Consider the following 14002-nt stretch of genomic DNA (forward strand, 5'->3'; position numbering starts at 1 on the left):
TACCTAAATAAAAACAAAGCTATTTGTTGCTTTTATAGAAAATGATTAGAGGTAAATCAAATGGCCTATATACTTATCTAGTATTCTTTTAAATGCTGTATTTTACTGCTGAGCCTCTGTACATATTAATCATCTTATATCACAGCTTGTTTTGTTTATTGCTTTTAGGCAAATGCCCAACCAACACAGCCTGTAAGTAAACATCACAATGCACAGCTGCTTTGTAAATCACCAGTTTATCAGTACTACCATCACAAAGACTAAGTAGTATACTGATTAAGAACATTTGATTACTTTGAACTCACTTTCCATGATGAGAATGTTCATGCTCTACAGTACATGATGTATTAACACTCTTCTATCACAGCAGTTGTCCACTTCATTTGCCACAAATTAGTCACATTTGACCATTCTTTATACACTTGTATTCTTAATTCATTCCTGTCAATTTTACTGTCTTTGTCTCACAATAAACACTCTATAATTTTGTTTATCTTACCTGCATGCACTGGCCTTCCAGTCGGACTCTGGGTCCCTGAGTACTATGGGTGTTGAGGAAGGGGGCGGCGGTGCTGAGGCTCCCAACTTTAACCCTACATTCCCTGCATTTCCCAAGCAGGCCACAGACGCTGGCTTCGTCGCTGACTGGTCTGCTGACTTCGGCTCAGGGACAGCAAATGGAGACACTTCCTCAGTGGCTCCGGAGGGAGCCGCTACCGAGGTCCCTCCTGCGGGGCAGGACGGGGCTCAGGGCTCGACCCCGGCAGATGGTTGGCAGCAAGCAGGGGATGCAACCACGGCCCCACAGCCACAGGACAGTGAGGCAGCCACAGCAGCTGGAGATGAGGTTAGCGACTGGGACTTGAACTCCCAAACTAACCCCAACCTTGATTCTTCTGCAGTGGGGGGTGACAAAGCCATACAGCAGGTGGAAGGACAGTGGCCAGCTGAGGCAGTGTCAGAGGATGGGGAGGCGGGTGCAGGTAGACATTGGACAGGACAGGCAGATTCAGAGGGAAATGAGGCAGGGCGGGAGGATCGGCGGAAGTCTACTCCAGGGCTAATATTCACCAATGAGCATGGTGAGCAGATTGAGGACACTACAGAGGATAGAGGAGACAAGTGTTCCAGGTCTCCAGATGGTTCTGGCTCAGAATATGAGACTGCTGAAGAATGGGGTGATGGAGGCCATGGCGGCGGCTGGGCTAGTGCTGATGATGAACTTGCCTACGAAGAGAACACCCCAGTAACTGCTACTGAGCTGTCATGCGGTGCACTTACCCATGCAGGCTTTGCAGATTTGGGGGTTAATGATGCAGAGTTTGAAAATGATGCCTTTGCAGCAGGTTGGTCTCAAATAGTACAGCAAGCCCTACCAGAGAAGGATGCACCAGAGCAACTGACCAATACTGATAACTCAAACCTTAATCCTTCAGCTCAACAAGAGACACCTGGAAAACAAAGTGCAACTGACACCTTGACAGAGACCCCATCCGATCGCTCTGCAGAAATTCCTGGGGGAGGAGGATTTGACACTGATCCTTTTATGGACATTCACGGGGGAGGTGGGTTTGAGAAAGATCCTTTTGCAGAAGCTCAGGGGGCAGGAGAGGAAAGTGTATTTACATCAGATCCCTTTGCTGAAACACAGGAGGAATGTGGGTTTAAATCAGAACCCTTTGCTGAAACACAGGGGGAATGTGGCTTTAAATCAGATCCCTTTGCTGAAACACAGGAGGGAGGTGGGTTTAAATCAGATCCCTTTTCTGAAACACAGGAGGGAGGTGGGGGAAAGAGATTTGAGCCAAGTCCTTGTATTGAAATCCAGGGGGATGGAGTCCTATCAGATCCCCTTGCAGAAACACAGCTTGGAGATGGAGGTGGTTTTAAATTGGATCCATTTGATGAGACCCCAGGACAAGGCGGGCTTGTGGTTGATTTCACTGCAGATCCCTTTGCTCAAGTAACTGAAGAAGGAGGGACAGGGTGGGGAGCAGACCCTTTTGCCATCAGTTTCCCAGCATCCTCTTCAGAGACAGTAGTTGCTGCCACCGACACTGGGTCCTGGCAGGAAGTTAGTGACAGCAGTGGCTTCTTCTCTTCAGTCAGACAAGGAGACTTTGCTTCCTTCTCTGGCACAGCAGCAGAAGGAGTGAAAGAAGTAAACATCCCCAGAATTCACAAAGACCCTGAAAATTCAGACATGTCCGAAGATGAGGCTGCAAACCGGAGATTTGGAAAGTTGTACCAAGAGCTAGATACAGAAAAGGAAGAGGTACTTGACTTCCTCCCCTTTTCTATGTAGTAGAGTAGTATAGAGTAGACTAGAACAAATAAATCCCCCTTTCCTTTTTTCTTACCCTCCCACAGATTGAACAACAAAAAAAATGAAAATAGCTGTCCTGCAACCCCACCTGGATCCTGACACTCAGCAGAACCCCAGCCCCTCTCCTCCTGTCTCTCCTCTTGCTTGCTTTGTCTGCTTGTCCATTCCATAGTTTCATTTTCATAAATGCCATAAATCCATTTTTGCAACACATTTCAGACTCATCTTGCAGAAAGGCTTCAAATGCTAATTTGTGTCTCTGCAATTTGATTTAGGTGACCAATGCGTTTAACGGATTTTCGCAGGTAATTTGTTCATACAAAATTTGAATTTCCACCTATTGTAGAGATGAAACGTTAATAAAAATGTCCAATCCATTTGATGTTACCTGTAAGTTTTTGAAGATGTTGACATTTTCACAATTATTCTAATAACACTTTTGCTTTAGGTATGTGCAAAAGATGAAGTTGCATTGAGTACAATGGCTAGGAGATTCACTCCATCTTTTAGCTATAGGATCACTCCAATCTTACCCAGTCTCCACATATTTTATTATTGTTAGTTTTGTTTTGATTTTTTAGTTAAATGTAATTTTTATATTATTAGCTGCTGTTTTACTGTTCAGCCTGCCTGCAGTAGGTAGGGAACAGCCGGGGCTCATCTGAGTTCAGACGGTCTTATTGGCCGAAGAGGAAACTGCTGACAGTGCACTTTCCAGTTGATCCTTGAGCAGGAACTCTTTCTTCTCATAAAGAAAACCTGAAACAGCTCCTTCTTATTCACAAACAGGCAAACGGCTGAAAACAAGAATTTACTTACTACTGTAATAATAGCGTTTTCTCAGAAATGCAGTATCTTACAGTTGGAATAAAGCTTATTGCTAAGTGTATATCACATCTTCAGCCCCTCACTAGCACACGTTCACAATATTTTCCATTATTACTGTTCACCTATTTTTTTTTCCTCTGGCCTGTGCTTACCAAATATAATGTAATTCTATGTTGTGAGTGTTATTTGTGACTTTACCTCTCTCTTCCTGTATTTTTTAAACATGCACTCTAAAGGATGCAGCTGCTCCATCATTTTTTGCTGATTTTGATAAGATGGTGAGTTTACAATTTCAGTATATTATATGTGATGGTTTATTATGGCTGACATGAACACATGATGTGTGATGGTTGTTTAGGTGTACTTTATGTATATGTTTGTGATTTTTGTCTTTGATCTATGGTACTTGTACCTGAATTGTTTTCTAGAAAATGTCAATTTTTTATCTTTTTTTAAAATGTATTTATAAATGTAAGTAGTTACAGCTGATATGTTTTGAAACAATGTCAGATTTTGGCTCACATATTCATAACAACTGAAAAAGAGCTTCATAAGTTATTTGGTACGATTTATGAATGGTAATTAATTTTTCATGTCAGCTTCCATACAGTGTCCATGTAATAATTATGTCATTTGTGACATGGCAGCAGTGGAACAGTATCCATTTGTGTGAAAATTTCAGTGCAAAAGTCCTCCTTACACTTGCCATTTTTAACTGAAACAGCTACACATTAGCTATGAAAATTTGTGTCTTATAGCTTTTGTCAGACATGAATTGTTTTTAACTCTTTCTAATTTTTAATCAATGAAGTGACATATTACTATAAATTACGTGAGTATAACATAAAACAAACTGAATCAGTATTCATGAATGGCCTATTTAGCCATGTAGAAGCTCTTGTTAAGGTGTTTTGAATGTGTTTACTGGAGTGTTGCCACCAAAACACACTACTGCATGAACATTTTGAGGGTTGACTGCCATCTTTCCTTGCCTGTGTGGCGAAAGAACGAGAGTAGTACTGCAGCCGAAACAAGTGAAGCCCCCAAAGCCTCAGAGACAGAAGCTGCCCCCCTGGAGCCTGGGGATGTCACAGCGGGGCCCGGGGATGTCACGGCGGGGCCCGGGGATGTCACGGCGGGGCCCGGGGACGTCCCGGCGGATCCCGGTGACGTCCCAGCGGAGCCTGCAGCACCTCCTGCTGGTGAGGCTGGGGCAGCAGAGAGTCCCAGCAGCCCGAAGGAGGAGAAGTCTGCTGTGAGTCAGCATGATCACATCCAACTGTGACACAGACTGACATGATCACTGCTATCATAGAGCTCTGTGATCATCTCTGCATCTTCATCATCATCATCATAATTGTCATTATTGCCTTGTGCATCATAGGCATCATCATCGTCATCATCATCATCATCATCATCATCGTCATCATCATCATCACAGTGCCCATCATTCTTATCATCTGCATCATAATCCTGTTTCTCCTTGGCATCCTTGGATTTTGTTGATCATAGACATGTTTTTTTTTCGGTTTAATTGTGTTGACTTAATATAAAATATCCATTTATTTTATTTTATCATACTGGCTATTGTGATATCTATTTTTTTTAAACTGAGAACGTATGCATCATTACATCACATACATGCCCTGGTATCCATTTGATTCAATTTTCATTGTTCTTCCTGTAACTAATAATTTTGAAAACATATCAAGATGAGATGATTAAATGTGATGTGAATCTTTTCCAAAGTCCACTGTTGGGTCTCCAGTAGAGTTCGCAGCCGCTGAGGGGGCGGAGCTCGACGAGGTATGTAGCTCCTCCCCTTTGAACAAGCGTACTGATGTAAAGTTAAGGTTAAGGTTCTGTTCTGTTGTGCAGTTCTTCTGTTAGCAGTCATGTTTCCTTTGACTTTGTCATTATTTTGGCATTACTTATGATTTTGGTTTAAAATATACTCTTAACACCTGAAGAAGAGCTTCATAACAGCTACATGACCTATTCCTGAAGTCTGATTTAATGTTTGTGCTAACTTTCATTCAATGTTCATGTAATACTAAACTCATTTGTAACATAGTAGTGGAACAGTGTGTCAGTTTATTGAGTGAAAATTTGTAAGTAAATGTCATCTGGTAATTGACATTTTTAACAGAAAAACCTGCCCAGGAATAGCCATGAAAATGTGTAATGAAGCTGTTCTTCAGATACTCCATCCACTTCAGTTTCAAGTTTTATTTGTACAATTTGCATTGTTTGTATATATGTATCTGTCGTGTATTTTTAATCGACTTTGAGAATAATGTTTCAATGATGATTGGATTAAATAACTATATTATATTTCATTACGTCATTTAGCAGATGCTTTTGTCCAAAGCGACTTACAATTGTACATTTTGTCAACAGTAGTGAAACCAACTGTGTATCACAGTCTTCATCAGCTAAGACTTTTAATAGGAATAAGTAGCATTCGTTGAATTTTTTTTTTTTTTTTTTAAGTTTAAGAAGGGTAAGAAGATAGGTTAGTTCAAGAAGGGTCCAGGTGTAACCTGTATATTGTACATTAAGCACCATAGTATCCAGATAGAATGGCTGCATGCTGAATAACAGCAGGAGTCATATCAGAGAATCTTGGTTCATTCATTTGAATCATTATCTCACATTTCTGTTGACACATGTATTTTTCTAATTGTTTGTGCCTTGTACTGTTTGACGCATTGAGTAGAGGAAATGTCCATTTATGTGTAGTTTTATTTTTTGTGCAGCTCTGAGCCTCACAATTTGGTCACCATCAAGATTGTATTTGTTTTGCTGCTCATATGTTTAAACCACAATTTAATGGTTTAATAATACTTGCTAATGTAACCACATTTTAAAGATGTGTGGTCCTTTGCATTTTTTAAACTACTGTGGGTCTAATGTTACAGAGCCTTGCCATCAGAGTTCAGCATGAGGCTAACTCCTGGATGACACAGTGAGACAGGGTTTGGGATTAGCAGCCATGTACAGACTGCAGAGCCAACTGTGTCAAATGTCTTAATCCATTATGTCCATGACTAATGAAATATTAAATACTAATCCACAGTAGATAATGCATGACTAATATCTCCTAATGCTAACTCAGTACTTGACTCTAAAAGCTTTGCCAACCTCCAGTAACTTCAGTAACTTCTCCCTCTGCACAGATTCCCCCTGAAGAGGCCACAGCTTCTCCCAGCGAAGCAGCTCCACTGGTAAATACATATTATGACCCAGTGTCTTGTGTCAGTTACAAGCTAACAAACTTATTTCATTTGATGATGATTATACAGAGGTATAGAATTAGCTGACTAAGCGTAGTTACTAGGTGCCACTCAAAGAAAGCTGGAATACACAAGTTGTGTGTTTATGTTGATGACAACAAACACCAACTGAATATTTTGACATTTTATGGAACAGTTTTCCAAAAATGTAATTTGTCTCTGTAATTGTTCTCCAGGGTTAGTAAGAGTTTGGATGTATTACCAAGTCCTGATTCCCTTAAACTGGATCACAGGATGAACATTTCACCCTCTGAAGACACTTCATCACATTTACACCGCTGTGCACAAACAGCAAATAAATACATAAATTTAAAAAATAGAAACCTTTTGTCCACAACCCCTTTGAGCTACCATCCTACAGGGCCTGCATATCAATTTTATCATAACAAAAAAATGTTTTTTCTTTGACATAAATTGAACTGAAACTTGTGTGATCAAAGAACATACTTGCCCTTAAGGCATGAACAGGTGTCTCTTCCTCAAAACTTTTGCATGTCAATCCATTCTTTGTACATAGGAATCAGTTTCAACTCCAGAGGAAAGGAGGGAAAGCCCGGTGGACGAGGCCTCGGTAAATATATATATATATGTATATATATATATATATAATATGTCTTTTCTAACCCAACATAACCCTAAACCCATTGTATCTTGCTGTAATTGTTTGGAACATTCAAAATATTTTCTAAAGTCAAAAAATGTACTTGCAAATGTATAAACCATTATTATGTTTTTGGTGTAATTATGCATACTATTGGTTCCTATTCCTGTGCTGAGAATGATAATTTGACATTTATCATTCTAACTGCTGCTCAGTTTCTGGGGTGTTAGAGGGTTAGTGGACATGTGATGACACATGTTAGTGGACATGTGATGACACATGTTTGTCTGGTTCTCAGGCACCGACAGATGATACACAGTCTCCTAAGGAAGAGACTCTGGTAAACTGATGACTGAGATCCCATTCCCTTCATATGTCACACAGTCATTTACTGAAGCACCTCACTTGAATCTTTCCTCATAAGCATCATAAAGAATGAATCCGGGAACTTTTATACCAACAGGAAAACATACAGTCCTGTTATAAACTGTTGTAATGGTATTTGAATATTCAAAGCAATTATCATGATGGATTGTGATTGCTTCAAGTGAATTTCTTCCACACCACACCCTTCCTTTGAAGGTGCATAATCCTTTTCCTATAAAATAAATGTCTGACCATTATAGTTCTACGTGGTGTAGAACTGTAATGGTGGTCGCAGGTAATTATAGCATAGCTAATAATGATATTATTCGATGACTGTAAATCATATTTACAGTAAAAGTGTCTCCTGCTCTGTTAACTGAAGTACAGTAAAGTTCCTAAGGGTCCTGTTCTTACGTATTTCATATATTAAGTCATTATTACTATGGGATTATTATGGAAACTCTGACCTTCTACAACTGACTTTGCCAAAATAGTTTTTTTTAATATATGAAACCCCAGAGCCCAGATCTCATGGACCCAGATCAAATTGTGAGTTTGAAGCTTTTCTTAAAGCTCGACTAACCCGCTTCCTCCACCGTCTCTTTGAAATATCTTTGAAAATGGAGCCAAGATTTTTGACATTTGTCACTTGAACCCAATAGGTTGAATGTTTTGGAGGCAGGATGAAACTTAACATGACGAGATTGCCTGGCTGAAGCTTTGACTTGCGGTTTGCAGGATGTTTCCATGTGGGGTGATGCGCTGTCGATGAGGGGGTGTCATTATTTCTTTCAGAAAAATGACAAAAGTTTTTCAGCATTTATTCAATGCTATGTGGAAAAATGCTAAACGCATTGAATGTGATCAGTGTCACTGACTGGTAAACATTCCACTTAATCAAAAGAAAATGGGACTGATAAGAACTTAACATGTCCTGTAATGAAAAACACTTCTACTCATTTATTCATGTATGTATATGTTATCCCATTTTTCATTGATTTTAAAATGTAAGTAAGATTGTAAAGAGAATCTGAAGTTTTAAAATTTTTATGAGAAAAGCTGTCTGTCTCTTCACTCCCATCCTGGAGCGAACATCCTCTTCATCTTCTTCTTCCTCCCCCCTTTCCCTCTCTGTTCACTCTCTATTTCTCTGTGCAGTGCCATGTTGTAGACTAATGTTTTCTTTTGGCATTAAATACTGCGTGCAGATGTGAAATTAGTGCTTTATGGTTTAGTAAACCACATGGAGGAAGTCCCCTTAGCACTGAAACACCTCAAAATCCATATCGGTATGGTTTTAAAAGCTAATTCTGTACACCAGCATTACAGTAAATCACAGTCTTCACTCTTATGCTTACAAATGTCTTCACGCCACAGCAAATGTTCAGTAGATGTAGCCCAAAAAGATAAAAATTGTAGCGTAGAAATTAAAAGGATTGTCTGCAAAAAGGCACAAAATACTGCAAATACTCAAGTTCAAAACAAGTACTGGACCGTTATCATGCTGGTTGCTCATTGGCTAACAGTGAAACAGGGTTTGTACTGGGCAGTTCCCATGTATTTGATTAACTATGTAAAAAGTCATGGGCCACAGTAACAGGCGGAAAATCTATTTTTGTTGGTCAGAAGTTTAATCGTCATGTTTTGGCAGAATTACACTTCTGCACCTCTCAAAGAATTCACTGGCACATTTTCCACTTCATGTAAAATAACATCATCATCTATAATAATCTATAAAATCTATGAATTATCCATATAATCTATAAATTGTTGTTCATTTTCATCATCATTTTTATTAACATTTGGTGTATTCATGTTTATCTGTGATGACTCCTTTGTTGTCTCTTACAACTTTGTTTTGTCTGATCAGTGTTAAAATCACTGCATTTCATTATACTGTAGTAAACATTTTTGTAGAGTAATTAGTATTAGTAGTAATAATACTGAATTGATCCCTGCAAAATGGACTTTTCTCTTGCCCCCTGGAGGTCAGAGGTCAGGGATTCAGTGCCCTCCCCCCCAGAATAATATACAAAGAGGATATAATAAAGCAAAGCTGACGAACTCAGGCTAAATCACTATCATGTTTTCAATCTGTTCTTAAAACTACTTTATTTAGATTTACTTTATTTACTTTATTTTTTTATGTAATGATTTATTTTAATGTCTTGTATTCTTTTTATTCCTTCTTATCCTTTTTATTTCTTCTGTTTTATTTATTTGTGTTGCACATGTTGGTTTTTTGTTGGTTTTTTGTGAAGCTCTTTGTAAAGTCCGTTTTTCAATAAGTGCTGTAGTTTATTATGATGTAAAACTCTAAATTAAGTAAAGAGCTACCAGATTCCTTAGCAAATGTGATGTAGAAACAATAGTGTTTTTACATGAGTAGAGATATAGAGTTATAGATATAAAGATAGATGTAGATACAGGCAGACTAATCCACTTGGAGGATGTATAAGTATCCTCATATATATAACACACACATATATATATCTATATAAATATATATATATAACACCATGTATGTCAACATGGACACAATAGTCTTTGAAGGCACATTGCCTTTGATTCTTTTCAGAACCTAATAACTGGATCATTATGTTCTGGATGTTTTATTTGTGATGAACAGTTATGGAGGGACTTTTTTTTAAATATTATTTTCATCATTATTGTGAGTTCTAATAGCTTGTTGTCTTCGCTAGGAAAAGATGCCTATCCCCTCGGTAGTGATTGAGCCCGCCTCCAGCAACGAGGGCGATGACGACCGAGACGCTGACATCATCTCCCCCACCGCCATCAGCGACAACGGAGTGACTCCAGAAAACCAAGTGGCCAAAGACATGGCTTCTGGAGCACCAGGGCTTCCTGATAGCTTCATGTACAAGGTGAGTGTCGTCATAGGAACAGAACTCTAAGCCTAACCCTATTCCTTCTGTCTTCTGACTGACTGTTTACCTACCTGCTCATCACATATATCCAGTGCTGGAAATGGACAGATTTTACTGTGGGATTATCATCCAGAAAACCAATATGAGCAATAATGCACTTGTGATATATAACCTACTGGATTAGCCAACTGCTTTTCTCTCAGTCTAATTCTGCCAGGGTGATACAACTGAAAATATATCATATGATTTCTTCTTGTAGAATATTATGTTTAAACACTGGGCCTGTTTTCATACCTGATCTATTCTTACAGAATCCTGGGATCCTCCTTATTCCCTTATTCTATATCAAAAAGAAAACTGTTCCCAGTCCTACCTGACTTTTTTAAGAGGCTTTATGAGTATTGCCCTTTTTTATTTTTGTGCCACATCAGACATCACTGAATTTTACCAGTCGACACATTAGATGAAGCTCAGCCTCTGTATCTGAAAACTCACTATTTCTCCAAATACTTTTTGTGCAGTGAATCTGCAGTTCAGTGATACTTTTTCTCATTAAATCACTAGCACCTTTTGGGCTATTCACTGATGTGCATGGGTCACACACACACACACACACACACACACACACACACACACACACACCTGTTAATCTACTATCTGCTCATTTCAGAATGGAAATACAAGAAATACAAGTTATGAGAAAGAGAAAGAGACTGGAGTGTGTGATATTACATTGCATTTCCTTCCATGTCCAAGTTGTGTGTGTTGGTATTGCCTGCCGGTTGCCAGTAGTGAGGTTGGGTTACATTGCCTTGGAAACCAGTCAAACTTATGGCGTTCTCTCTTGGCTTCTTAAATTTGGGTTATATTCCGTGGACAAAACATTGAGCTCCGAGGTTTCAATCGAACTCAGGTTCTGAAAGATTGTAAAATAAATCTCTATAATTTTAATATCAAACCCAGACACTCTGGTGTGTCTGAGATCGTCACACTGTCACACGTTTGATATAAAATTATTGCAAGTTGTGAAGGCATCAACTCCATTTGAGATGATGGTTTTGAACTATTTTTTCATGTTTTTAGCAAAGGAAAAATAATTATGTGCAACAGTTTAACAATCTCAGAGAGTTTCTCTGTTTGAGATCAAAGATTATTGTGATTTATTTAGATTTTCGCCACTGAGAAAATTGTTCCTTATTTTTGGTAGAACCTCTGAGCTGGATAGCGAAACATTTCAATCATTCATCTGGTCTGAATTTAGAATTGCTTTATTAATTCAATAATCAGACAAATAAACAAAGTTCTGATTATTTCTGGGGCGGAACTCCCTTTTTACTCCCAGAAGGCGGTTTCCATTTCCAGCAGTGTTTATATCTAATTCTCGTCATATATATATCATCATATTCTGTAACATTACTGCTAAGACATTCCCTAATTCACTTCAAGGTCAAAGGTCATTTCCAACCAAGCTAAGAGGAACACTTCAAATTCATCTTGTTAAAAAATGCCTTGAGGATTTTACCTATGTAAAATATTTATTTTTGCTTACTGCAGAAAACACCTAAAAACTGGTGATTATGTTTGTTTTCCTATAGGTGGAGACAATGCATGACTTTGATGCTGCAAATTCAGATGAACTGGAGCTGAAGAGAGGCGATGTGGTTCTGGTGGTTCCCACTGCGTTAGCAGAGGATCAGGTCAGTTAAGGTTCTGGAGTTTGTAACGCGCTTGGTCGTGTCTTAGCTTACATTAGCTTTAGGGAAGTAGGCTGTTCCGAGATAGCATGACAGAGCCAGATGACGTCAGTATTGGGATTTCACACATGTATCACTTTATTCACCTATACTTGTCAACCATACAATGCCAGGTCTCTACAGCACTATAATCTCTCAACATACATGTAGATTGATATAGTTTAACACGTACCAAATCGTTACTGAAGAGACAAGCTACTCGTCAGGAGATAGACTGGGAGTAGCACTCAACCTGCCGCTGTAACCCAGTCCCAGTAAAAACAAGGAGCGCCACCCAGTGACTTAATCTGTTACTGCAACCAAACAATGTTCCAAAAGCACAGCAGGCACATTTGTGACTGTTACAAGTCCCCACTGCTTTAGTAGAGGATCAGATCAGTAAAGGTTCTGGTGTTCCCACTGAGGATCAGATCAGTAAAGGTTCTGGTGTTCCCACTGAGGATCAGATCAGTAAAGGTTCTGGTGGTTCCCACTGAGGATCAGGTCAGTAAAGGTTCTGGTGTTCCCAGGCTGATGCCCCAATGCTACTGTTGACTGCACCCATTCAGATCAACTCACTAGTTAACTTCCAAGGCAGTATAGCATCCACAATTCTGTATTTAATAAAAATGTCACGAAGCAAAGACTGGAGTGGACATTAAAAATAGATATAAAATGTGAAATCTTCAAAATTCATGACCAGCAAGCTATATCAAAACTAGATATGAAGCTTCCGGGTTTGCTTGCTTACTGATTTGCTGTTACTCCCACATGATTCACTATCATACAAGTCTGAAAATGTGCATTACTTCAAGCGAGGTTACAGAGATCTTTCTGCACATGATCCATTGGCCATTTTTGTTGTTGTTGTTGCAGGATGCCGGCTGGCTCACAGGCATCAAAGAAAGCGACTGGTTAACACTCGGCGTTAGCGCCCAAAGAGGACTTTTCCCAGAAAACTTCACACAGCGCTTGGAGTAAAGGTCTGGCCTGGTGGAAAAGGAAAGAGAAGTAAGAGACATGGTGCCCATGTCCTCCAGTCAGCATGTAGCGACCTGTCTGCTGAACAATCTGTGACCTGCCTGCAACCTTGTCTGCTTGACAGAACGAGGCTGTCTCTAATAGAGGAAACTCCACAATCTACAAAAACCAAAACACATGATAATAAATACTAGTCCCTACTCCCAGCATACCGCAGAATAACATAAGCATGATGCGATAGTTTGGTCTACCCTCCTTTGGAATTGAGACATTTGTTTTTTTCTGTTTAAAATCTGTAAACAAACAAAATGATGTGTGCTTTGTTGGGAGTGTGATGATCTCCACGTTTACCCCCATCAGTTTCAAGGAAAAGCAAAAGTGGGAGATTTTGTCCTGAAGAAAAAAAAATGACCGTATTTTCTCTGCACCAAGTGTATTGTATTGATTTTGTTGCTCTGCTGCGGAATATATCAGAATTTGTAGTGCTGTGATCTATTTAAACGTTCTTGAGTGTTACATGAAACTTTTCAGTGTTTTTTGTTTTTTCAGACATGTCAGCCATGATTGTTCCCTTGCATCATTGTTAGTGTTCTCCTGTAGTGTCATGGCTGAGTGTGTGTGACTGTGGTGAGCATTTCGTTTGCATACGTGGTAAAAACATTGTTCATTGACAAGATTTGCTGTTTTTGCCAAAAGGTAATTGACGTTGACCATCTGAGCATTTGGACGCACAACCAATGGATTTCTAGCATGAAAAATGAAAAAAATCTTTAATGAAAGTGACATTAGAAAAATGTCAGAAGCAACTATTCCAAGATAGAAAAAACAAAAACGTATCTCCCTACCACCAAACAACTGTATATCCTTATAACTTCTATCTCATATAAAATTATATTTCCATGAAAATCAAATAAACTTTAACTTTCTGTTTTTTAAGTGTATGATCACAGGGAAGGTATTGGGGTGAGAAATCCGATATGCAA

The 14002-nt window shown here is 39.1% G+C and overlaps 1 protein-coding gene across 1 annotated transcript in view; it reads left to right on the forward strand.

Moving 5' to 3' along the window:
• Window positions 1-13281, forward strand: part of amph (amphiphysin) — a 68113-nt gene extending 54832 nt beyond the window's left edge. Inside the window, exons 15-25 of the mRNA XM_071901235.2 lie at window positions 169-192; window positions 620-847; window positions 2602-2631; window positions 3391-3432; window positions 4161-4409; window positions 4904-4960; window positions 6334-6381; window positions 6968-7021; window positions 10120-10302; window positions 11901-12002; window positions 12915-13281. Of these exons, the coding sequence (XP_071757336.2) occupies window positions 169-192; window positions 620-847; window positions 2602-2631; window positions 3391-3432; window positions 4161-4409; window positions 4904-4960; window positions 6334-6381; window positions 6968-7021; window positions 10120-10302; window positions 11901-12002; window positions 12915-13019 (1122 nt within the window). The 3' untranslated portion in view covers window positions 13020-13281. The remainder of the gene's footprint in view (window positions 1-168; window positions 193-619; window positions 848-2601; window positions 2632-3390; window positions 3433-4160; window positions 4410-4903; window positions 4961-6333; window positions 6382-6967; window positions 7022-10119; window positions 10303-11900; window positions 12003-12914) is intronic.
• The last annotated feature ends 721 nt before the right edge of the window (window positions 13282-14002 follow it).

This window comes from Centroberyx gerrardi, chromosome 13 (assembly GCF_048128805.1).
Source record: "Centroberyx gerrardi isolate f3 chromosome 13, fCenGer3.hap1.cur.20231027, whole genome shotgun sequence".
NCBI lineage: Eukaryota > Metazoa > Chordata > Actinopteri > Beryciformes > Berycidae > Centroberyx > Centroberyx gerrardi.